Source organism: Cydia pomonella, chromosome 20 (assembly GCF_033807575.1).
Source record: "Cydia pomonella isolate Wapato2018A chromosome 20, ilCydPomo1, whole genome shotgun sequence".
NCBI lineage: Eukaryota > Metazoa > Arthropoda > Insecta > Lepidoptera > Tortricidae > Cydia > Cydia pomonella.
The window spans coordinates 16064714-16090497 of NC_084722.1; the positions used below are offsets into that span (position 1 = coordinate 16064714).

General features: G+C 40.6%; 1 protein-coding gene across 1 annotated transcript in view; it reads left to right on the plus strand.

Moving 5' to 3' along the window:
* The first annotated feature begins 159 nt into the window (after positions 1-159).
* LOC133528855 (14-3-3 protein epsilon) overlaps positions 160-25784 on the plus strand; it is a 37269-nt gene continuing 11644 nt past the window's right edge. The window contains exons 1-4 of the mRNA XM_061866340.1: positions 160-341; positions 1839-2002; positions 18896-19051; positions 22730-22888. Of these exons, the coding sequence (XP_061722324.1) occupies positions 278-341; positions 1839-2002; positions 18896-19051; positions 22730-22888 (543 nt within the window). The 5' untranslated portion in view covers positions 160-277. The remainder of the gene's footprint in view (positions 342-1838; positions 2003-18895; positions 19052-22729; positions 22889-25784) is intronic.

The following is a 25784-nucleotide window of genomic DNA, read 5'->3' on the forward strand; positions in this document are numbered from 1 at the left end:
AACGTATTTACTTGCAGCTTGTAAGACATTTAAAATGTAGTCAAAAAAGTTAGATTACAAATGATAAAAACATTACTTTTTGTATAAAATTGAAATGGTAGCCGTTGAAGCGAGGACCTGGCAATAATTTTAGAACGGAAGTTGCCATTTGAATGACGTCATGGGCGGAGTTTAGTTGAAGATCGAATTCGGATTCGGTTGGCGGGCGCGGCCATCTTGGTGAATTAGTGACCTGGCGATTCGGATATAGTTAGTGAAAAATCATTTGTCATCCACAATGTCGGAAAGGGAAGATAATGTGTATAAAGCTAAGTTAGCCGAGCAGGCTGAGCGTTACGATGGTGAGTACATATTTTTGTAATATCTTTTCGTAGAATGGCGAAAATTCTCTCTCAATTTCGCCGACAGTTGAAAGACGATTTTGTGATAGTCTGAAAAAATCTTCACTTGAACAATGATAATGTCCCCTATAAAGTCCGTTTAATGAAGCCTGATTGCTAATGCATCCAATAGAATACATTTTTCATTGGAAACTGAAACAAATTAATGGCATTCTTTAGGCTTGGTCAGCGATCGATGCGTCATCCGCCGGTGGGATGCCCTTTAGCTTTTTCCTTTGAGAAAATCATGAAAAATGTTACTTTACAGTAACACTAGCCCCTATGCTCGTCATTAGCCCTTGATAGTGCGTTAATATGTATAAATGGTACTGTTTTATTCAAATTGAGAGCGAAAAGTTCGAGAAGAAAAAACTGTCACCTATTTTCCCATTCCGAGGAAGTTAACCACGATCGATCTTATTGAATTCGTTCATGCATGTCGCAGCTCGGTGGAAAGCTTCATTAGTGGTCGCGAAACGTTCAGGTTTTATTGGGGTTTTCTATTGGAAGCAATTTCAACGCCCTCCGCGGTTTCACCTAGCTATTGTTCGGAATTCGCTGAGAAACATGTTATCGCATTCATCTTTTGAATTAAGAATATAATGCCATTGTACAGGTTATCTGGTTGATTTACATATGTACGTAGTTCGTTTGATAACTGCTTTGAATGAAAACTGTAGTACGACATAGTTGTGTCGTTCTGCCTATTCTTGATTGATTTTCTTATCACGACCGCCTGTTATCGCCTCGAGGCCGCTGGGAAGCGATGGCGTGACGAATTCCATGGCTATGGATGTTATTTCAGGGATAAAATGAAACAGGTGCCAAGTAGAAAGTGCACTGACTATACTGGAATATGCACCTGTTACATAAAACTCATAAAAGAGGGTGGTAATTGTCAAAGAACACTCTTTCGTACTAACGGTGGTATAAAAGGCCAGCTACCTTAATTATATCGTTGAAAATTATCAAAAAGACGAGTTTCAATAGCTTACATATCAGTCATAAACTGTACTTTATCAGTGCTAAATGTCAGTTATTCACCCTTGACCATGATGCTTGGTAACTAGTGACATTGACAGTGACAAATATGACGAGACTGACCCCCTGTATCTACAACTGTCCCTGAATGCTGAGGAGTGTCTTCTGTTGAAGACCAGGGTCCTCCATAGGCTTCTATTCCTCGCCAAGCACACAGCCTCGTGCAATTTTAAATGCATAGGTATAGTGATTTGAGTACACCAGCTAGTAGGGGGAGGGCTATGAGGGCTTTTGATAACCTATAGCTAACACTACAATCTTCAAAACTGTGTACAAAGTAATTTGTGGGACAATGAATTATTTTAATTCTTAATTTCATACCTGCAGACAATTAGTTATAATTAAACCATAAAATATCCAAATTACAATCAAATGTATGTCAAGAGAAAGCTAAGTTGTCCAACAATTGTATTTCAGAAATGGTAGAGGCGATGAAGAATGTGGCCTCCCGCAATGTTTCCGACAATGAGCTAACAGTGGAGGAGCGGAACCTTCTGTCTGTGGCATACAAGAATGTCATCGGTGCCCGCCGTGCCTCATGGAGGATTATCTCCTCCATTGAACAGAAGGAAGAAACAAAAGTACGTACTTTAGTAAATAAGAAGAGTAAAATTATAGAAGAGGTTAAAAGTCTAAGAAACATTTGTGCCCCCATGTTTGACAGCCAAACTTTGTTGTAACTACTCACCTTCCTCGTGGTGTCCATGCATTTTGACACGGCGAATACCCATGATGGGTGCCATGGGTGGGTGAGGGTGCACATGGAAACTAATCCCAAGAATTCGCATAGGCACTAGTGTTTATGAAAGTGATGTTTTGTTGTAACTTGAAAACCAGAACTACCAAATAATGGGGCTGTACAAATTTGAGGCACAATCTTACCTGCTACAACAGAGTAAGACATACATCAAACCTTACTGAACTCATAGAACTCAAATGTGCAATTAAAATAATTGGTATTTTATTCTTTGAAAATAAAACCAGATATCTTATATTCAAATTTCACCTCTAAAACGATTGCATGATGGGTGTAATGAGTATAAATTTAAGAGCAAAACTCATTTCAAAGAGAAAGTGAGCTGTTTATGCTACCACTAGAAAAAGTTTGTAATACCCCACTGCTGTTTTCTTTATTGTAAAAAGACAATGTGAAGCTGTCAAACTGAATTTCCGATTTATATCTTAACCATTTGTATGCTGCTGTCAAAATTTGCAACTAAGCAGTGGGCTTCAAGATTTAATCAATAGCCAGGTCCACACAGAGCGAGCATACGTGCGAGGCAATTTCCTCACGCACAAACCGGCCAGTGTAGACGTGCCTAGGCCGAGGCGGCGCGCTCGGGCGAGGAAAACGCACGCGCCGCCTCGGCCGAGGCACGTCTACACTGGCTGGTTTGTGCGTGAGGAAATTGCCCCGCACGTACGTGCCTGCTCGCTCGCTCTGTGTGGACCCGCCTAATTGGATACGCGACAAGGCATACAATACAATAGGTTAAAATAGTGCTACAGCATTTCAAGTTCCTCTTGACTTAGCATTGGTTTCCAGTTTCTATGTTATACACCAATCTGCAGACAACAACATTAACACTAGTATCATAACACACTTAATAGTTTTACCTCTAGCCACCCATATGTCTATAAAAAGGTCTTCCATTCCATCAAAATTTTGATTCAATATAATCTTCATTTTGGCAAATCGTAATGCATTTGTATTGGCTACGAGAATCGATTGTAAATTATAAGTAAAAAACGTGCCCCTTAGTTAAACATCCAAAACAGATGGTGCTGTACTGCGCCATATGTTTTGTTTGCGGTCACTGAATTTTCAAACATCAACTTGACAATCTGAGTTACCTCAAAATGTATGGAGCTGTGCAGCGCCATCTCGTATACCTGACAAATTGTCTTTGGTCTTGGTAAGTTTTTGACAAATAATGCATTTGTCTTGGTAAGTTTTGATTTGTGGGAGGCTACAGGATAACTTAATTCAAATTCCACAGACAAGGGACCGAAAACGAATTTGAGGCACTAGCAACAGGCAGCTTTGACTTAGACTCAGACTTTGCAATACATAGAGTTAGGAAGTGCAAACAAAAAATCAAATTCCCAAAGGTGGTTTATTATGTAAAGTAAAGTAAATTGTTTCAAGTAAAAAATATATGTTTTTCTGGTTGTAAGTGTTGCAACACTGTAAAATGTATGCTCCGTCAGAACTTTTCAAGTACTCTTTTTATTAACTTGCAATGTACCTATGTATGTACGGGTCAAATTATGCAAGTTAAACTTGACCCACTTCCCGGTTTCTGATGAAGCTGAGAATTTACATTTGGGGTGACAATGCACTATTATGGCATCAAGTTTATCTGATGATGAAGACAGGAGGTAGCTATAGGAACTCGGTGATAAAACAACGCAACCTAATTGTGATGCAATGAAGAGGCAATGGACATACGGAGACTGGACGTACGGGGGAATTGGACATTCGAGGCCAGAATGAATATGTTTTTTAATAAAATACATTTTACCGTAACAGAGCGTGTTCCCCGAAAAATTCAAGGGTCGGCAACGCGCATGTAACTCCTCTGGAGTTGCAGGCGTACATAGGCTACGGAGACTGCTTATCATCAGGCGGGCCGTATGCTTGTTTGCCACCGACGTAGTATATAAAATATATATATATATATAATAAAGATACTATAGTTCGTGTCATCCACGATGACGCGCAGAATTGTCAAATGTAACCTTTAACAACATAACAATAGGAGTCAGGTTAGATCGCGTCATTCACGGCGCGATCTAACTACTCGCAGTCAACTAAAGATTATAAAGATAAGTGGTGTAATACACACACATACTTTTCATTCACACCTCCGTCATCAGAGCAAGTGAAAGTGATAGCAATCAAATCAAATATTTTTATTTTGCATAAACTATGGTATACAAGATGGACTTAGTGAATAAGAAGCACATGCATAACCAGTACCCCAATCTTCACTTGCAAGCATTGGCTTTGTACGCGACAATGGTGTCTACCTGGCGGTTACGAGATACATTGTTATTTGATAGATGATAGACGACAAACTTAACATTTGTGACCAAACCAACATTGTCGGTTGACGATAAGGTCAATTTGAAATTGAAGCTATATGGAAATAGCGCCTTATTGACAACTTGTTAAAACTTGTCAGAGAACTGGGTACTTGACACATGTTGAATATTATAACAAAATTTAGTTAAATGGATAGAAAACGAGTCGTCCATTATAAAAAAAAGGCGAATTTAAAAATATATATTGAGATTATAAAAAAATACAAGGCTCCGAAGTCTCAAAAAAAAACTTTTTTTTTGTACCATTCGATTCTTTACATTTTATTGAAAAATAAATTGTATGACAACTATACACATAAACGCAATATTTCAGGGTCAAAATGGCAATTTCCTTGATCTTCCATACATTTAGGACAGACTTATTGATGTGACGTCACATCACCTTATCATTTTGTTAGAGGCGTTTCAATCGTCGAGTGCGAGCGTCAGACTTTAACTCTCATTTCTGACCTATGTGTTGCTTAAATGCCATGAGTCCTATATAGATATTTGATCCTCAGGAAAATCAAGATCGTTTGACATTATTTACAAAAAACAGTCGAGTTTCAAAATGCATGGTGTTTAAGTAATATTTGTGGATTAGGCACATAAATCATACAATAACATCATTTATTTACTGTTATTTAGTTAAAACCTCTAAAATTCTTGACGGAGTCTTTATTCGGAGGCTCGAGTCGAGTTGCTCTTAAAAAATACTCAATAAAGGACTCGCCTCGGGACTTAAAAGACTCGCAAGTTATTTAAGCGCAGCGTCTCGTAAAAACGTGTCGAGTTCTTCAAATTCAGACTCAAAAGACTAGTTCCTACCAACACTACCTATGGCCCCAATTGCCATGCATTGTCAGTTGTTTGATTAGGACCGACAGGTCTAGCGACCACCTGTTGACCTATGATAGATCAATACGGACAATGACTAGACTGCAGTCTATCGGATCTAGTGCCTCCGACACAATGGGAAAGCTGACACCGACGGAAATACTGCATTGCTAAATTCCACTCCAACTTATATTGTCGATGAAAGACATGACTTTTTGTAAGATTTTCACAATGTTTCGTAACAAGTTTGTCGTTGGGTAAGAGTGTAAACCTGCTAAATCCATTTTTGAAAACAGAAATGTGTCCCTTTTTAGGGTTCCGTAGCCAAATGGCATAAAACGGAACCTTTATAGTTTCGCCATGTCCGTCTGTCTGTCTGTCTGTCCGAGGCTTTGCTCCGTGGTCGTTAGTGCTAGAAAGCTGAAATTTGGCATGGATATATAAATCAATAAAGCCGACAAAGTCGTACAATATAATCTAAAAATTTAATTTTTTTAGGGTACCTCCCCTACACGTAAAGTGGGGGTGAAATTTTTTTTTCGCTTCAACCCTAGAGTGTGGGGTATCGTTGGAAAGGTCTTTCAAAACTAATAGGGCTTTTCAATAAACATTTTTTGATAAAATGAATATATTCGGAGATAATCCCTCCGAAAGAAATAAAAAAATGTGTCCCCCCCCCCCCTCTAACTTTTGAACCATAGGTCCAAAAATATGAAAAAAATCGTGCAAAAAAAAAATAAGTAGAGCTTAAGAAAGACATTAAATGAAAACTATAGCGGACATGATCAGTTTAGCTGTTTTTGAGTTATCGCAAAAAGTTTTCCCTTCATAGTAAAAAGACTTACTTTAATTAGGTACTGATTATGCAAATTTGCCTATTTGTTTAACTTCGGGTGAAAGGTACCGTTTCATCCCTTGGTTAACAATTTACTATACTTTAAGCTCCAGTTTAGCTTATTGTGACGGAAGAGTAACTACGGAACCCTACACTGAGCGTGGCCCGATATGCTCTTGGCCGGTTTTTTTTATATACATTAAATTTCAAAAATAGATTTAGCAGGTTGACACTTAACCGACGATATTTAACCACATCCGTAGCCTACTCTTTAGTGACTATAAAGCTAGAGGTTCTGGGTTCAAATCCTGGTAGGGCCTTACTTGCGCGATGAGCATATTCAGTCTTGTTCCTGCATTATGGATGTTTTTTGTGTAAAGTATTTACATCGTTGTATTTGTGGCTCTCCCTCACAGAAGGGTCCTTATGTTCATGTGTAATACGGACCTTTCCATCAGGAATTCTAAGAGAAATAGAAACGCCCTTCTCGCACACGAAGCATAAGGACTTTTCTATGGAAAGCCACATTTATCGTCGTCGTACTCCCGATACAAGCCACTAACCATAACTTGAGACTAGATCGGTTTTTGTAAGGTTGTCCCAAAATATTTACTTATTTAACCTTTTCAACGCTTTTTCACACGTGTCAAGAAATGCCATGGACGCCAAAAAGTTAACTGGTGAAGAGCGAATATGAAGCTTAACTGACAGTAGGAAAGTCGCTTTGACAACCTCCGCCATAGCCTTTTTAATGGTCATTGGCGTCGCGGGCACGACAGACGATGACCGTTTTAGTGGTCTTTGGCGTTGAAAAGGTTAACACAAAAAGAATCGTCACACGTCTTTAGTTCTATAGAGTACGGTCACAGAATTAGTCAGCTGGAAGAGTAACGACAGTTTGTCATAGCCATATTTCACAAGTCAACAGTAGTGTATGATTCACGTACAGAATACCCGCTAGTTGTTTCCTCAACGATTCATGCTCGTGCACGGAGGCGTAACTTGCCTAGCATGAAGGACTATTAGCTATGGGCGCGACATGAGCTCGCTTCCTATATGACAAATAGTTTTATTTGACAGTTGACAAATCTATGAAGCAAATAATTTTTGCTGTCCAAAACATCTCAAGCAAGCTTATAGTGGCACGCACACAAACAATACAAGTTTGTACCGCTCTGGGGCGGGGGCGCAATTTAAAGACTTATCTTAACGCAACTTATCTGAAATTACTAGGTATCTATACCGCACTCCGCATATATCCAATTATCTTGCTTAATATAGTCTCGTCAATCTGGCACTTATAGTCGGTACGAACTGTAGAGATCTCCCAAATTTTCAGAGAATTATAATCCTCGGTCGGCGATGTACATACATAATCCTCTAGAGACTTGTAAAAGCTGGCTGATATTTGAAACATGCCTATTTCAAAATACGAACCAATTTGACTGGAACCGGACAGTCCTAACAAACAAGTAGACAGAGAGCGCGCTTATTTTGGTTCCCCTGAGCGTTGCCTCCCCTGCGCCCGTTATAACCTTTACAAGTTTAACTGAATCATTGAGATTAATGTTTGCTAATGCTTAATCTACCGCAAGATACAAGTATTGTCAGTTTCGTACTTAGAAAAGAGTGTAGAAAATACTTAAGAATATAAAATCAAGGAGAAGATATTAAAGAAAAAACTATCTACTATAAATTACTATCTTCATTGCAAACATGGTTTTATTTTCCATAGTTTATGACGATAAGGAACCTTGCATAGTGCGTAGCCCGAGACGAATTTAGCCGGTTTTTAGGGTAGGTATCTACGTTTCGTATCGCAATGACTCATAAAGTCATCAAACTTCGCGGGGGGCCTTACTAATTATCATATGCTTTAAACGCGTTTAATGAGTAAGTTAATTACACATCCAACATGTAATGTACAGTCAGATGCAGAGAGAGGTGACCCCCCTGCATACCATGTCCATAAAAATAAATGGGGGGCGGGGCACCATTCTGCATCTGAATGTAAATTTTGCGGTATGTTAGGTTAAATTAACGCATTGGTGAGGTATCATATGTAGAACGCACATTCTCCCCCCTCCCCTTTAATCTGACCCACAATCTAATAATAAGTAACAAACCCTCCCCCAGCTTAAGCCGGTAAAGTGGTTACTTTACTAGGATCCAGTGTCACCGACCTCTATCAGGACATGCAATGTCAAAGCAACATGCAAGTACTTTATTCTCGCTCGATAATTGAAAGCTAAATATCGACCTTGCCTAAAACGGCTTTAGTATGTCTGAGCATTAAAATTTTACATATTTTCAAATGTCGTTTGCCTAACGCTATTCTAAATATTTTATTTATGTATTTTATTTATTGTGACTTAGCAACTATCCTTACAGGTTAACACTAATACAAGTGCATAGTGCCTTATTAACTATATTATTTATATAAACTTATAATAAATAACAACATAAAACATTTCAACAAATTCTTACAAATTCGGACATATTGCATGAAAACAAGTCAGTTTGATCAACTACTAAATTTAGTGTACGGACGGTGCGACTGAGAGGCGCCTTACGAAGCAGGTTGGTTCTGCCGATCGGCTCCACCACCAGCCGCGGCCACGGATATAAATCTTTACGTGTGTAAATGCCTCCGAATTATGGCTAAGTTTTGTATTAAAAATCGAAGTTTTGAACCTAAAATCGGCTTCGTTAGTGAATTTTCACAAGTATTAAAAAAACAGAGCGTTACATAAATGGGATGCTTTCGAAAACTTATTATGGATTGAATATTTTCGAGCACTTGCGAAGCTTTTTGGAAACATTTATTTCATGTAACTCTTGACATACACATTTTGTTAGTAAAGAACAGTATCCAAAGGGTTAGTACCTAAGTCTAAAAATTATACCTAAACCTACACACTTAACCTACCAGTTACCACTGTATGGAGCCCATAGGGGAATAGACCCGCACAGTGTAGCTTTAACGGACAATCAGGCCTATCCCCCCTATCATTCTTAAGATGATGATGTTTGTGCTGTTTCTGATATTATAGTGAAATCCGCATTAAAGTCTCTCAACTCACTACACAAAAATCGGCAATATTCAAAGATTCGACCAATTCCTTCACGGCTACATAGGAATTCCTCACCGTTACCTCACCTAGGTAAACGGGTGTATTACTGAACCCAAACGAGTCACATCTCAAGACTACCAGCTTACTATGACCTATGTCTTCATAACTCTTCAGTGTAATCAGAGAGCTAGCTTATTTCCTCTAAGATAGTTCAGTAAGCAGCAATATCGTCTTTTTCACAGTAAACTGACAATTTGTGAATCTTATTGCTCTGGTATTAAGGTCTACAAGTGGTCAAGGTGTTGTCGGCATTCTGTCTGGTGTGAAATACAATCAAGGCCGCTTTTTGCCGTCTGCAGTCTGCCGGTAAAAAAATAACCGTTCAAATGCACATTTTGTTCGTAATTAGTTTTTCAAGACGGCTGAATTCCATTGTGCGCTTAATAAGTAAATCTTGGATTTAAAATATACAGAAAAACCCTAAGTTCGATCTTGTTTTTATTTTTCAGATAGGTACCTATTTTCCCCTTCCCTTCAATTTAGTTTTTTGTTCTATTTTATACTTTGACTATACCAAAGCATTTGGGGAATAAATTGGACGGTAGGCCATTTTTTTATTTCAAATATGAAAAGTTTAAAACAGAGGTTAGACCGAATTCATACGATTACAAACTTACTTCTAATATAAGATCTTTATAAACTTTTATGTCCATAAAAATATATACAGAAGAAAAAACCTCCACCATTTCTAAAACAGGCGATAATCATACAAACTATTCAAATGTAGGTTTGAATTAGTACTAAACATGCGCCAGTAAATTAATAGTTCCTGTCCCACTACACTTCGTTAGAATACGTAGCACTTATATAGGTGTATCTTCTATGCTATCTATCAGTCCCCAAACTCTTTCATTTTCTGCTCGTTAATTCTTTTAGACACACCTAACACACACACTTGACATAAATTCCGGGAGCAATGTGTCTTCGAAAAAATCTTTATATAAAGTATCTGTATATACAAGCATTACATGAAATTGTCTACCTTCGTCCCGTACAAACGCGAATTTTATGAAGATTTACAGGTACATGAATTTCCTTTTCTATGACTAATGGTCAAAAATATGTACTTACAGAAAAATAATCGCGTGCTTTAAACGCCGAAAAAAAAGTCGCAACACAGGAAATAAAATGCGTCCGTACGGGACAGCCCGTGAAATGCTCCTAGAGAGTAGTTGTCAATTTATGCACTTATGTGCATATAGGTCAAGCAGTTTATGTTTCACAGACTAATTATCATATAAATTTCCTTAATAAATGACGTGACATACTTAATTAGATATTCAGACATTCTAATCCAGTCTCCATTTCTACCTTAATACATTACTAATGATCATATGACTAATGCCGGAGTAATGCAGTGAAGTGAGAGTTTCCCAGTAATTGTTCTGGTTGGTCGTCAATGGGATCGTAAAAACTACCGTTATATCATTGCACCTACGCGTCTAATTGACAGTAGGTACAGTCGGCAACGCCATCAAATATATGTATAAGATTAGAAAGCGTTAGCAAAATCATCAAAACTAGTTTTTTTTTTTTTTTATACCACTTCGGTGGCAATCAAGCATACGACCCGCCTGATGGTAAGCAGTCACCGTAACCTATGGACGCCTGCAACTCTAACATGCGCGTTGCCGACCTTAAAATAAATTGTATCTCATCAAAGCTAAATATCGCATATTTTTTACAAACCTGAGGGCCTACCGCGAACCACGTTCGACGTGTTGCCTCCCTCACACTTACGTGCGAATTTATAAGTGGGACTGAGAGGCAACACGTCGAACGTGGTTCGCGGTAGGCCCTCTAGATGGCTCAGAAGTGTTTGGATGAAAATCGGTAATCAGTCGCCAATATAAATGGAACCTATAGATATCTAGCTTTTGGCTGTTAGCTGTTTTTGAGCATCTTGGTACCTACTTGTAAAATCGGCATCAAAAAATAGATGAGGAAAGTGCTCAAAATAGGACAAGTAATGTGAAGGAACGGCTGTTCAAATATTATGAGCACGTCAACTTGTGTGACCACTTGTTTTGTTGTTTTGCTAACTGTACAAAGTATTCAAACTACCTTATCGCAAAAACAATTCATAATAATAGCTCCAAATAATACCCCATAGCATGATCCGTTGTATGTTTGCTTCTAGAACGACTTTGTAGAACGAGGTTAGAGTTACAATACTTACAATAAAATGGTAAAAAGTGGTTACGCCCTGTTGCTTGTTTTATATGCGTCGTTTTGTAAGGTTTACGTTTAAGGTCACCACAACTCGAAACCGAAAGGACTAAAATGGGCGTGGTCGTGATGGTATTAATTACCTACCAAACCTGTCTAGATTTTTGACAGTTTTTTACGGACCGTTTGGTAACATGGCAATGAGAAAATTTCAGAAATCATCGCATTTATTCGTGATAAACTAATAAACTATAACATACAAAAGTATAGCATAACAAAAGAAAGAAACAGAATAAATAAATAGTTTACCACGAAATCGTAATGCTAACTCAAAAGTCAGCGCTGATCTTCCGGCGAAAATTTCGATTTAGAGATAGCTAACAAAATCTATTATGTCGAATGTCAATAAATTGTTGATATTCATTGCTCGTTTTATAATCGACCAGAAAGACTCTTCTTTGTACCGTCACAGAAATATTCCGACTGTCAAAAAACCGTCTCAGTTTAATACATTAAAATACATTTTTGTATTACAGGTTTACGCCTAGTTCAGACTCCAGTCTCTCACAAAGGGTATAATCGAATTAATTTGCCTTTGCTCTATATAATACTAATTGTTAAATGTATCTTTTGTGAGGTGAAAAATAAATAAAAATAATAAATAATAAAATAATAGAATAGAATAGAATAGATTATTTTTTTATTCGTAGACACAAACAAGACACATTAAATTACATGATATAACAAAAACAAAGGAAGTATAAAGTGCCACGAAATGGCCTCATCTCAGCATGTTGCTGGTGGCTTCCAGCGCTGATCTTCCGATGAGACCATCAAGTGAGAAAAATCACGAAAGGTAACAGACAAGAAGGAAAAAGACAAAATAATATAGAGTGAACAAATTGAAAAATAGATAAAAGATAACGACTAAATTAAGTAAAGATTATTTAATAATACATTCATGAACGAAAGTGAAATTTATACGCCTTGTTGGTAAAAGCCCTGACTTGTAGGCATAAAAACTGTACCTGTACTTAGAATTTTAATACTATGTGTAATTACAGTGTAAATTCCAACGATTCACGCGGAATTCAGGATATAACGTCGACATTTATTGGCTACAGTTGGTTTACATACTTTTCATCACACTTGCTCGAAAAAGTTCTTATTTCATGCAGGTGGACAATACAATACAATACAATACAAATATACTTTATTGCACACCTCAATACAGAAACAGTACAAATAATACAACACATAAAGAAGAGGTAAACAACAGGCGGTCTTATCGCTAAAAAGCGATCTCTTCCAGACAACCTTTAGGTAGCGGAATTAAAAAAAAAAATGTTATGTCAGTAGGTGTTCCAGATGCAATAAAAGAAGTCTAGCACAGAATAAACACAAAACTAAACAATATAATAGGTGTACTGAAGGAGAAAGGCCTATTTTGTTTATTTCTTTAGTTATGGATTGTGATTTTTTTTTAATTATGTCACTTTTTTATACAAACCAAGTAGCATAAATGAGTTTTACTATTAAAATACTGACGTTTATAATTTAATATTTTAAAATTAAATAATTCGTTTAATTTAACAGCCGTTTAAAATATTTCTACATAATTATTAATCGTGGGTGAATGCCGGATCGGATAGGTCTGTGCCCTCGATGCTAACCTGTCAAGAAATTACAAAATGGCGGACGAATTTGAATTTTATTGCTAATATCGATTCCATAGCTCGCTATTAGTCTCCTTTTGTCCGGGTCTGCCTAAAACGTAGTCTGACTAATTCGCGTTATGCCTAGACCAACCGAGAAATAGTCGCACTAAGACTCGGGCCTAATGAGTTTTAGTCCAAATGCGAATATGGCACAAGAAAACTTAGGCCTCTTGCATTATTGTCCAAAAGCGAATCTGGCACAGTGAGGCATATACTTAGGTATGTATTACGTTTTTATCCAAAAGCTCCTATAATAGATTTTTTCTAATTGTTTATTTTCCAAAAATTTTTCCTCTTAATCGTAACTAGACGGAGGCTCCTATTTCTGGGCAGTTTGCCCTTCGGGCATCTGAAGCTACCTAACGAACCTAACCTATCTATTGACTAATTGTGACTACCCTGAAAACATTACACTTTGGGGGAAAAAAGACTACGAATTTATGCTACTCACTGATACTTATACTTAGGCTTACTGCGTTTGGGACATATTGCGCAATAGGTAATATAAGTAATAGGTCAATAGCGATTTAGACGAATAGCGAATTTCAAATGAAGTTTTGTTATAATGCGAATTAGTCAGACTACGTTTTAGGCAGACCCGGACAAAAGGTTAGTCTTACCGTGCGATAAAAACTCCGATGCCTCTACACAGAATACCGAGATATAAAAAAATATATACTTATCAGAGACTGTTTCAGAATACCTATAATACATATACCAAAAGCTAGGCTCTAGTGCTTACGTCACATAGAAATTCAGCGAGTAGGTCTTGCGTCGCATCGCCTTTGTGTTAGACCTACTTTGGCTAGCCGTGGCCAGTTGGCCTACTGCCGCCGTGATCTAGGTTATGAACTGTAAACCTAGGCTTTATCGGACGCGGAGTATCTTCAGTGTGAACTTGGAGATAAAAAAGGCATTTTCTCAGGTAATTAACCTTAATAAATACTAATATAAAAGTATAACAGCTAAAGTAGATCGTTAAGTAGACCTTAATTTCAAGGCGCTTTTACACTCGGTCGTTTCCTTTTGGATTTCCAGTTTTATATAATCAACTCTGTTTCACCACGGTTACAATTGCGATCTGACAGTGACAATTCGCGATACATTGCTGGTCCAACGAGTAACTATTGATGCTAGGTAACGTCGTTACTTCTCGACCCGGAAATGGACAGAAAATCGTCAGCGTGGTGAAATAGGCACCTGAACGCAGGGACTGATTTCGGTTACGGTATAACGGTATGGTAGCGGTATAAAATTACGATACCGATACATTATACCGGTTAGGCCGCGCGGCTTCGATATAAAGGTATCGCTACCGTTTTAAAATAACGGTACCGGTATTTTTTTCCGGTATATACTTTAACCGTTTTTATAGCTTAACTGATAGTATTAAATAAAATGAAAAGGGCCTACGGGCTTTACACTTACATAGACAGCTTCATCCAATAGGTACCAAGTTGGCGTAAGGCGCGGGCGGCTTGGCAACGACGCCTAAGCTGAAAGGTTACCTTTATGAAAGCGGTTAAGGTACCCGAAAAAATAACGGTACCGTTATTTTTCGGTAGTGAAATAAATTTATTCGGCTACCTAAATGATTCTGATTAAACCGGTATGACGTCATTCCGTTATATAAAGGTATCGTTATTTTTCGGTAATGCAGTCCCTGCCTGAAGGGCTACCGCGAACATAGAAACAGAAAATATGCATTTCAATGCAAGGGTGCATTGGTAGAGTGACAGATACACGAATTTAAAACTGAACGAACTACAGTCAAGGTATTAAATATCGACACAAACAAAGTGCCAAAAATATGTACACACTACTTTAATGTATAGGCAATAAGGTCGTGTATACATATTTTTGGCACTTTGTCCGTGTCGATATTTAATACCTTGACTGTACAAGAGCGTTGCGCTAGGATTAGGATTGAACAAGTGTTAGGGCATTTTCATTTTAGCTTGTATTTTAATGCGTTACTAAAGTTGAGTTTAAGTCACGTCTAACTGTCACTTTCCTCACAAATTGTATGGGATTTAACATTGATATCAGTTTTGTGACGGTTGCTAACCGGCTACAACGGTACACAGTTAAGTAAAAACGCACATTAAAGCATCATACTATTTCTTATAGGATAGGGCTAACCTTTGTTATCTTTGAGCTTATTACCCCCGTGAAATACCAGTTATCCCCAGCTAATTAGAATAGAAAGATACCCACCAATGGGCTCTGGTTGATGCTCACATTCTGCAGCTACGGTTTATCCAATGTAAACGCGTCAAAGAAAATTTTGTAGCCAAAGTTAATTTACTGCCATCTTTCGACACATGATTAAAACTTTTAGAACGCCATTTGACTTTGATCCTTATTCTTACACTGATACGTGTTAAATATCAAAAAGACCATGTAATAATAGATTCGTTTCGATAGGCTTCGTTTCGAGCGATGACGCCACAACCTTTAGCCGATGCCCGGTAAGATCCACCTCTATTTTAAATTCTTTTTGATACTCAACCTATGCCCGGTAAGATCCACCTCTATTTCAAATTGTCTTTGATAAGACTCGTGACAAATATTCCTGTTACTAGTTCCAGAGCTCGGTTATTGGCTCTATAACGCCAACCAAAAAGCATAAAAATTCCAGCGCAGGTCATTACTACCGCTGTACAGTTTGCGATGTTTCGGCAATTTAGTAAACTGCCCCTAATTTGTCACCTCGATGTGGTCGCGTGAAAACTCTCGTGGAAGTACATTTACATCACGTTAGTGAATTTTTATTTTTATGAACATTTCTGGTCATATCAAGGATTCACTGAAAGAAATGTTTGCATAACTGTAACAAACATTTTGGTTACTGTTTACACAAAAATTGGGACTTGCGAACTATGTGTTATATGTTACAAAACCGTGTTTGGCTATCAGTGTTCAGTGGCTGGGTATACACTACAAAATAAGTTTTGTAAATTTATGCAAAGTTTATTTTCTTATAACCGTAGTTTAGTTATTTAGTAAAGTTAGAAAACCAGTTCGGCTATTTATTTTTTTCAGTGTTATTTTATTCTAAAGATAACTCGCGCCAAATAAAATCGTGCAACGGGTATTTGTAATGTAATGTCAGGTTTTTACTTTTTAATACGAACGATAAAATAAGCACTATAAAAGTTAACATTTCCGCCCTTCTCCCTTTTAATTATTATTTTTTATACTACGTCGGTGGCAACGCCTGACGGTAAGCAATATCCGTAGCCTATGCCCTCCAGAGGAGTTACAATCGCGTTGCCGACCCTAACACCCTCCCGCCCCTCGTTGAGCTCTGGCAACCTTACTCACCGGCAGGAACACAACACTATGAGTAGGGTCTAGTGTTATTTGGCGGTGATTTTCTGTAAGGTGGAGGTACTTCCCCAGTTGGGCTCTGCTCTAGATCTGGAATGACATCCGCTGTTCTGTGCCCTACCACACAGAGCGAGATGACATTCACAATGCCCATACCTCTCTTGTGGACGTAGTTTAAGGAAGTACCCGGGTCCAAAAATTGAATGTAAATTCTCAATTTACCTAATTGTCGGTTACCTAAGTTAGAATACCTCCTATGAAAGTAGTTTTGTCTTCTTAAGAATATTTTGTTTAAGTACATAGAAACTCCACTTGTAAGGCTCACTAGGACTCGTGTCATATACGACGTATTTTGGTTGAATACTATAGTAAATATTCACCTAGTTACTAATTGATTTGTGGGTGCGGTTCCGACACACGCCACGTCGTTGTCAAGAGGTGAAATAATGGGCGCAGGCAAAATTACGCTCAAAAGCAATGATAATAGGTCACTTTGTTAGCAGATTTCCATGCAAAGCAATCCATTTTCAATTCTTCGAGTGTATGTAATGAAAGTACAGCCCGGTGTAAACTATTTCACTAATTTATTCCGTTGGCAAGTCGTAAAAGCGGTTTATGGATTTATAGTGTAAACTTGTCGTTAAAACGTAGATGCTATAATAAAAAAGATGCTTATCAATACATACACATTTTTCGGGACTTTTTTTATAAGCTTTTATTTAACTTGCCCTTCGTATATATTTGTTTGTGTGGGTCAAATTTTGGAAGCTAAATTTGACCCACATCCCGGTTTCCGATTGGGTTGAAATTTTGCGACAATGCAATATTATGGTACCATCGAGCTGATCTGATGATGTACAGGAGGTGGCCATGAGGACTCCAACGCAACCTAAGTGTGTTTCGTGTTTTTTTGGAATTGTCTCGATGAGTATTAGTTGCCTAGCTATAAAAGCCAAAAGGATTATGATTATTTTTTGCCAATAACTTATTAGTAAATCTTTTGTATGAACATACCAGATTGTCATGTTCTCAGTGTCAACTACGCTACTAAACGCACGTTTTAAAAATTATGCTACGTTTAAAATCCGATCAATGTAAACTTTGATCATTAGCGCAATAGATCTCTTCTCCAAAACTTTTCGTTAGTTAAAATTTTCCCTTTGGCAATAAAAAAAATCCCCTATTCAGTTCAAAAAAGTGCCATTTGCAACGGGAATAAGCCTTTTTCACTCACGCTGGGCGGTTAACCCGCCTCATCCGCGGAAGGGTTAATTTAAAAGACAAGATCGCCACGTGTCCCGCGAACTGTAGCGTTTGTAAAAACAAAAGTGGGTCATCGATCTTCGGCAAATTGCTTTTATTTGGGGTCCATGCCGCGTGGAGTTGGGACGCAGGGGCGCTAAATGCCCCGCGGGGCGTATTCTAATACGACGGTGATCGTTCATGGATATTGGTGTCTGTTTGTTGAAATGTAATGCACGATAGTGGAATAGAAAGGATGTTCTGACATCCGTGTGTTGTTGGTAGGATATTTTTCTATTTAACCTAGAATGTTATGATCTAAAGCTAGTGCCTTGAATTTCTCCAGTTTAACTTTAAATCCAGCACACCTAGCACGGGCGCATTTTTATCACTTGTCACTATGCCTGTCACTTTCTGCCAAGTATGTAAGTGCGAAAGAGACAGGCATAGTGACAAGTGATAAAAATGCAACCGTGCTAGAACCGCAGTTAACGTCTTAGGAATAGGAAAGCGTAGAAATATTGTCAAACTGTTTCGCCTTTGGCAGATCTACATGAGGAATTTGCCGCGTGGACAGGCCCGGATTTAAAGACCTAGGGTAGGATTCCTAGGCACTTGGTATGGCACTTGGAATTTAAGAGCCCCCTTCTATGCCTTGTTGGCCTAGACAAAAATCCGGCCCTGCGCGTGAAGCAGCACGGTCTGTGAAGCTGTGCTTCGCCCGAGGCATCGCCAAGCCAAGCGTTTATCACACCAGTAGGCTTAGCTAGCACAGAAGCGTCGCCCACGAGATTATATACCCATTCCTCTTATATTAATCATTAATGGCGATGTACAGTCAAGGTATTAAATATCGACACGGACAAAGTGCCAAAAATATGTATACACTACTTTAATGTATATGCAATAAGGTCGTGTGTACATATTTTTGGCACTTTGTACGAATGGATATTTAATACCTTGACTGTACTGTCGCGGCGCTCTTTTGCTAAGCATAAAGTTTCACCAAAAAGCATGGCGAGAGGCAAGGTCTACTCATGACATAAAGCAACTGTCATTAATCACAGACTCAGTTATTGTGACAAATTCCTGTAAGCTAATGTAACGTATTGTCCACAGGGCGCGGAGGACAAGCTGAGCATGATCCGCGCATACCGCTCCCAGGTGGAGAAGGAGCTCCGGGACATCTGCTCCGACATCCTCGCCGTGCTCGACAAGCATCTCATCCCCGCCTCGCAGACCGGCGAGTCCAAAGTGTTTTACTACAAAATGAAGGTACACTCGATTTTTACATGCACGGGTTTTTTCTCGGTAAATCGGTACGTTGCGCATCCCGAATCCATTCCTAACTGCCAAGTCAGGGAATGGACATAAGGTGAAAGATTCCGGACACCTTTGACATAGCGACATAGATGCGATGAGGTTTCTGCGAAAGGTGGCACCGAGTGCAGATATGTTCGGAATTCCACTTTTAGTTAGCTATATTAAGTTCTCTACTATATTAAGCAATTCATCTTAGTATACACACTACAATTATACACTACAATGTTATTGCATATAAAATGTTAACTATCAGTAATATTATCTCTTAATTGTGAATGAATTTGTTGACATAAAATTTAAAATTGGAATTAGTATAGAAAAGTATAGTATAAAATCCACTAACCATTGTTATAAAACCTCGATTAAGTACATAACATAGATTTAAGACTATTGCTGTCCCTATCAGGGTCCATGTGAAACTCACAACTACTACGAGTATGTAACACCTGTACAAACCATGGATGCAATAAAGAAAGAATAAAGAATAAAGTTCGTATAAGGGTTAATTTTAGTAATCGTATTGCATCCTGAGTTACCTCGACAGCCGGGGTCCGCTGTCGGACAGTTTCGTCGATTCGTTTCGCGATATTAAGGTACAAGTTGGCAGTTGGCACGTACGGCAGACGATGACGACATGTACTGATCTGCCGCTGGGCGACCAGTTTTGTCGCCGCGGAGTGTCGTCTACAGTCGCGACACGTCGCCGGGTTCCAACCTGTACCTTTATATTCGGCACTGTGCCGTCTACTACTAAATACTACCTACAGAGTTACTAATGGATAGTGCAGAATATTTTAAGTTATTAAATATGTAGGGGTTGCATGAAGTGGGTCAGCGGTGCGCCAGTTAATGCACGGGAGTTCACCGAAAACACGGTACCTGCATAATGACTCACTATATCTGCAAGTTTCCTTTTTTTTTTTCAGTGACGCAACATATCTTATGCATCGGGTCCTTATATTTTACTATTCTACCCAAGACTTCGTTTGCGTAGATAGGATAGAACCATCAAGTTTCTTTATTTGGCCAAGTAACAACAGAACGTTACATCTAGCATGTCAAAATACGGGTCATTGCTAAAACTAATCATGCAATGTCTTATTAGGTATATAGGTAGACAAAATTATATAAATCAAAATATATATTAAATGGTAAATGATCAAATACATCAATATAATACAGTATAAAAGCAACTACGCTTAGAATTATTTTACATAATACAATCATAATTTTTAATTTTATCTGTAAATTCATTGATTGAGTAAAATGGATTTAATTGGAAGAAACGTTTAAGTTTATTTTTAAATTGTATGCATGTTAAATTAGTTATGTGTAGAGGCAATAGATTGTAAAGGGTAACTTTTAGGGAGATACCTTGCTTAAATGTTTTAACTAGCTTAGTCGAAGGAACGCATAGTTTATCCTTATTACGCGTATTATATGTATGAATGTCCTTCCGTGTTTTAATAGTACATTACGATACAAGTGCGAAAAATAGGAAATTCGATACGAGTGGCGATAAATTAAAACACGACCGAAGGGAGTGTTTTAAATCGACACGAGTTGCGAATTACCTATTCGCACATGTATCGTACAACGTTTTACAGTACATATGGCCCTTTAAATGTTCGACACAGTAACGTAATATGCTAATTTTCGCACTAGTGCGGGAAGGTAGCACCATATGTACTGTAAAATCATTTTTGCATCTGTAGATTTCTAACAAGCTATTAAATATAAATAATGAAACTACTGTCATGATTCTACTTTTTATAAAGAAATCTCTGGCTGTACTGCCTTTGTACATCACAGTTCACAGTTGTCTAGAGATAAGAGAAAGTTATGTTCGCATTTATAAAATTTTAACTAATGACTTATGTTACACACTATCAGTCGAGCAAATTAAGCCTATCTATTTAGTCATAAGCAATTGCATAAGAAAAGAATCCCTTCGCAAGCTCAACTGATAGGTAAGGCCAGCAAGGACATTAAAAGCCGCTAAATGCCTTATCTCAGAAAATATTAGCCATGCCCTTGACGTTCGGTACTCGGAGTCTGACAAATAGAGATAAGCTTACATTGTCGAGTATGGCTAAAAAGAATACATGGGTTATTACATATTTGCAAGGATCTAGTCGTTTCTAGTGTTTTTTAGAATTTCGATAAGGCACGGATATGATATTTATTTCGTTCTGTCATAAATTCGTGAATAAAATTCTGATTCTATTTTGCGAGTTTTCAAACAAATTTTGATATACATCGAATTATGATAACCAATTCGGGTTGATCTATACGCCGAGTGCTTTCGGTCGTCAAATGCATATTATAGTAGCTTATGTGACTGGTACAATAATGGAAGGCATTAAAACACAAGTGTGGTGCGTGTAAGAAACGAATTGAGTTTCTTAAAAGGACCACACGAGTGTTTTAATGCCTAATTATGTTGAGTTACATACACTATTTTATCTACACACATATTATAAACTTTCTATGATTCTAAAATTACTGTCTTGTTTTCGGTGTCTTGGGTGTCCAGAGACCGTGAGTTCAAGTCTCACCCAAGACAGTAATGTTTCCACTTTTAAATTTATCCTAAGCTTAATAGCATCGTTCGCAGACGTTTCTGCTTGTTAATAATTAATTTTCTATGATATATTCACTAATCCAAATTACAGCGAACATTGGGGCATCGTTGCTCTTTTGGCGGAACTCGCGGATATGCGGCGGCGTCGCCGAAATATATTTATCGCTTATTTTAAACGAAACTTTTATTTACTTAAAAAACAACAAAACAAACTCATTTTATACCTAAAAGTAATTAAAAGATAAACGGTACGTCAAATGGCGGTAAATGAAAACTTTTTTCACGCATTTCACACATTCGTAGTTTTTTTTATTCAGAGACAAACCAGAGTCGGGGGGCCTATTTCCGTATCGTTACAAACATCGATACAACTAACAAGCAATAAATTTGTCAAAATTGTATGCAATTTGCATTTCATGTCGAACAAAAAGTAATCTCGACTGACATTCATTAGAATAAAATATATAGATAAGAGAATAGAAGAATAAGAAGTCAAAACGAATTGCTTTTTTTTTTCAGATATGCTCGAAATTGGAATGTCATATTATAACCAAATTGATGAAGTAATTATGGAAGGTAGAGGCAAGGAACAAAATCTCCTTAGGCAGAACTGTTGCAAAACTGTCCAGCTGTCGGCTATAAATAATAGTTTCAAATCTCTCCAGAGTAGCGCTAGAGTAGCTAAGAACCTAGGCGTTATTGACATAGTGAAGTGTGCTGTCTATGATTAGATTTTTTTCTCAAGTGTTCTAGGTATCGTAGCGCCACCTATTTATGGTTTTTTGTCGGACAATTTTTGGGTATATGAAGTTTATGTTCCTTGCGTCTATCTTCCATAGTAGTAATGAAGCAATTACAACATTTTCACAGAGAAGAAATTTGTTGTAACAAAACAGTATCTTAATGTTTAAGGCATCATAGAAGGTTTATGATATGTGTGTAGATAAAATTATTTTAGATGTTCTGTTATATTTGACTGTGCTCAAGGTCAACATGTTATCTATTATGATTAGCATGGCCGTAAACATGAGATTGGTATGTTCCAGGGTGACTACCACCGGTACCTGGCAGAGTTCGCAACAGGCAACGACCGCAAGGAGGCGGCCGAGAACTCGCTCGTTGCGTACAAGGCCGCCTCCGACATCGCCATGACGGAGCTGCCGCCCACGCACCCCATCCGCCTCGGCCTGGCGCTCAACTTCTCAGTGAGTACTCTGTCTCTATATACTGTACCGTACAAGGCCGCCTCCGACATCGCCATGACGGAGCTGCCGCCCACGCACCCCATCCGCCTCGGCCTGGCGCTCAACTTCTCAGTGAGTACTCTGTCTCTATATACTGTACCGTACAAGGCCGCCTCCGACATCGCCATGACGGAGCTGCCGCCCACGCACCCCATCCGCCTCGGCCTGGCGCTCAACTTCTCAGTGAGTACTCTGTCTCTATATACTGTACCGTACAAGGCCGCCTCCGACATCGCCATGACGGAGCTGCCGCCCACGCACCCCATCCGCCTCGGCCTGGCGCTCAACTTCTCAGTGAGTACTCTGTCTCTATATACTGTACCGTACAAGGCCGCCTCCGACATCGCCATGACGGAGCTGCCGCCCACGCACCCCATCCGCCTCGGCCTGGCGCTCAACTTCTCAGTGAGTACTCTGTCTCTATATACTGTACCGTACAAGGCCGCCTCCGACATCGCCATGACGGAGCTGCCGCCCACGCACCCCATCCGCCTCGGCCTGGCGCTCAACTTCTCAGTGAGTACTCTGTCTCTATATACTGTACCGTACAAGGCCGCCTCCGACATCGCCATGACGGAGCTGCCGCCCACGCACCCCATCCGCCTCGGCCTGGCGCTCAACTTCTCAGTGAGTACTCTGTCTCTATATACTGTACCGTACAAGGCCGCCTCCGACATCGCCATGACGGAGCTGCCGCCCACGCACCCCATCCGCCTCGGCCTGGCGCTCAACTTCTCAGTGAGTACTCTGTCTCTATATACTGTACCGTACAAGGCCGCCTCCGACATCGCCATGACGGAGCTGCCGCCCACGCACCCCATCCGCCTCGGCCTGGCGCTCAACTTCTCAGTGAGTACTCTGTCTCTATATACTGTACCGTACAAGGCCGCCTCCGACATCGCCATGACGGAGCTGCCGCCCACGCACCCCATCCGCCTCGGCCTGGCGCTCAACTTCTCAGTGAGTACTCTGTCTCTATATACAGTACCGTACAAGGCCGCCTCCGACATCGCCATGACGGAGCTGCCGCCCACGCACCCCATCCGCCTCGGCCTGGCGCTCAACTTCTCAGTGAGTACTCTGTCTCTATATACTGTACCGTACAAGGCCGCCTCCGACATCGCCATGACGGAGCTGCCGCCCACGCACCCCATCCGCCTCGGCCTGGCGCTCAACTTCTCAGTGAGTACTCTGTCTCTATATACTGTACCGTACAAGGCCGCCTCCGACATCGCCATGACGGAGCTGCCGCCCACGCACCCCATCCGCCTCGGCCTGGCGCTCAACTTCTCAGTGAGTACTCTGTCTCTATATACTGTACCGTACAAGGCCGCCTCCGACATCGCCATGACGGAGCTGCCGCCCACGCACCCCATCCGCCTCGGCCTGGCGCTCAACTTCTCAGTGAGTACTCTGTCTCTATATACTGTACCGTACAAGGCCGCCTCCGACATCGCCATGACGGAGCTGCCGCCCACGCACCCCATCCGCCTCGGCCTGGCGCTCAACTTCTCAGTGAGTACTCTGTCTCTATATACTGTACCGTACAAGGCCGCCTCCGACATCGCCATGACGGAGCTGCCGCCCACGCACCCCATCCGCCTCGGCCTGGCGCTCAACTTCTCAGTGAGTACTCTGTCTCTATATACTGTACCGTACAAGGCCGCCTCCGACATCGCCATGACGGAGCTGCCGCCCACGCACCCCATCCGCCTCGGCCTGGCGCTCAACTTCTCAGTGAGTACTCTGTCTCTATATACTGTACCGTACAAGGCCGCCTCCGACATCGCCATGACGGAGCTGCCGCCCACGCACCCCATCCGCCTCGGCCTGGCGCTCAACTTCTCAGTGAGTACTCTGTCTCTATATACTGTACCGTACAAGGCCGCCTCCGACATCGCCATGACGGAGCTGCCGCCCACGCACCCCATCCGCCTCGGCCTGGCGCTCAACTTCTCAGTGAGTACTCTGTCTCTATATACTGTACCGTACAAGGCCGCCTCCGACATCGCCATGACGGAGCTGCCGCCCACGCACCCCATCCGCCTCGGCCTGGCGCTCAACTTCTCAGTGAGTACTCTGTCTCTATATACTGTACCGTACAAGGCCGCCTCCGACATCGCCATGACGGAGCTGCCGCCCACGCACCCCATCCGCCTCGGCCTGGCGCTCAACTTCTCAGTGAGTACTCTGTCTCTATATACTGTACCGTACAAGGCCGCCTCCGACATCGCCATGACGGAGCTGCCGCCCACGCACCCCATCCGCCTCGGCCTGGCGCTCAACTTCTCAGTGAGTACTCTGTCTCTATATACAGTACCGTACAAGGCCGCCTCCGACATCGCCATGACGGAGCTGCCGCCCACGCACCCCATCCGCCTCGGCCTGGCGCTCAACTTCTCAGTGAGTACTCTGTCTCTATATACTGTACCGTACAAGGCCGCCTCCGACATCGCCATGACGGAGCTGCCGCCCACGCACCCCATCCGCCTCGGCCTGGCGCTCAACTTCTCAGTGAGTACTCTGTCTCTATATACTGTACCGTACAAGGCCGCCTCCGACATCGCCATGACGGAGCTGCCGCCCACGCACCCCATCCGCCTCGGCCTGGCGCTCAACTTCTCAGTGAGTACTCTGTCTCTATATACTGTACCGTACAAGGCCGCCTCCGACATCGCCATGACGGAGCTGCCGCCCACGCACCCCATCCGCCTCGGCCTGGCGCTCAACTTCTCAGTGAGTACTCTGTCTCTATATACAGTACCGTACAAGGCCGCCTCCGACATCGCCATGACGGAGCTGCCGCCCACGCACCCCATCCGCCTCGGCCTGGCGCTCAACTTCTCAGTGAGTACTC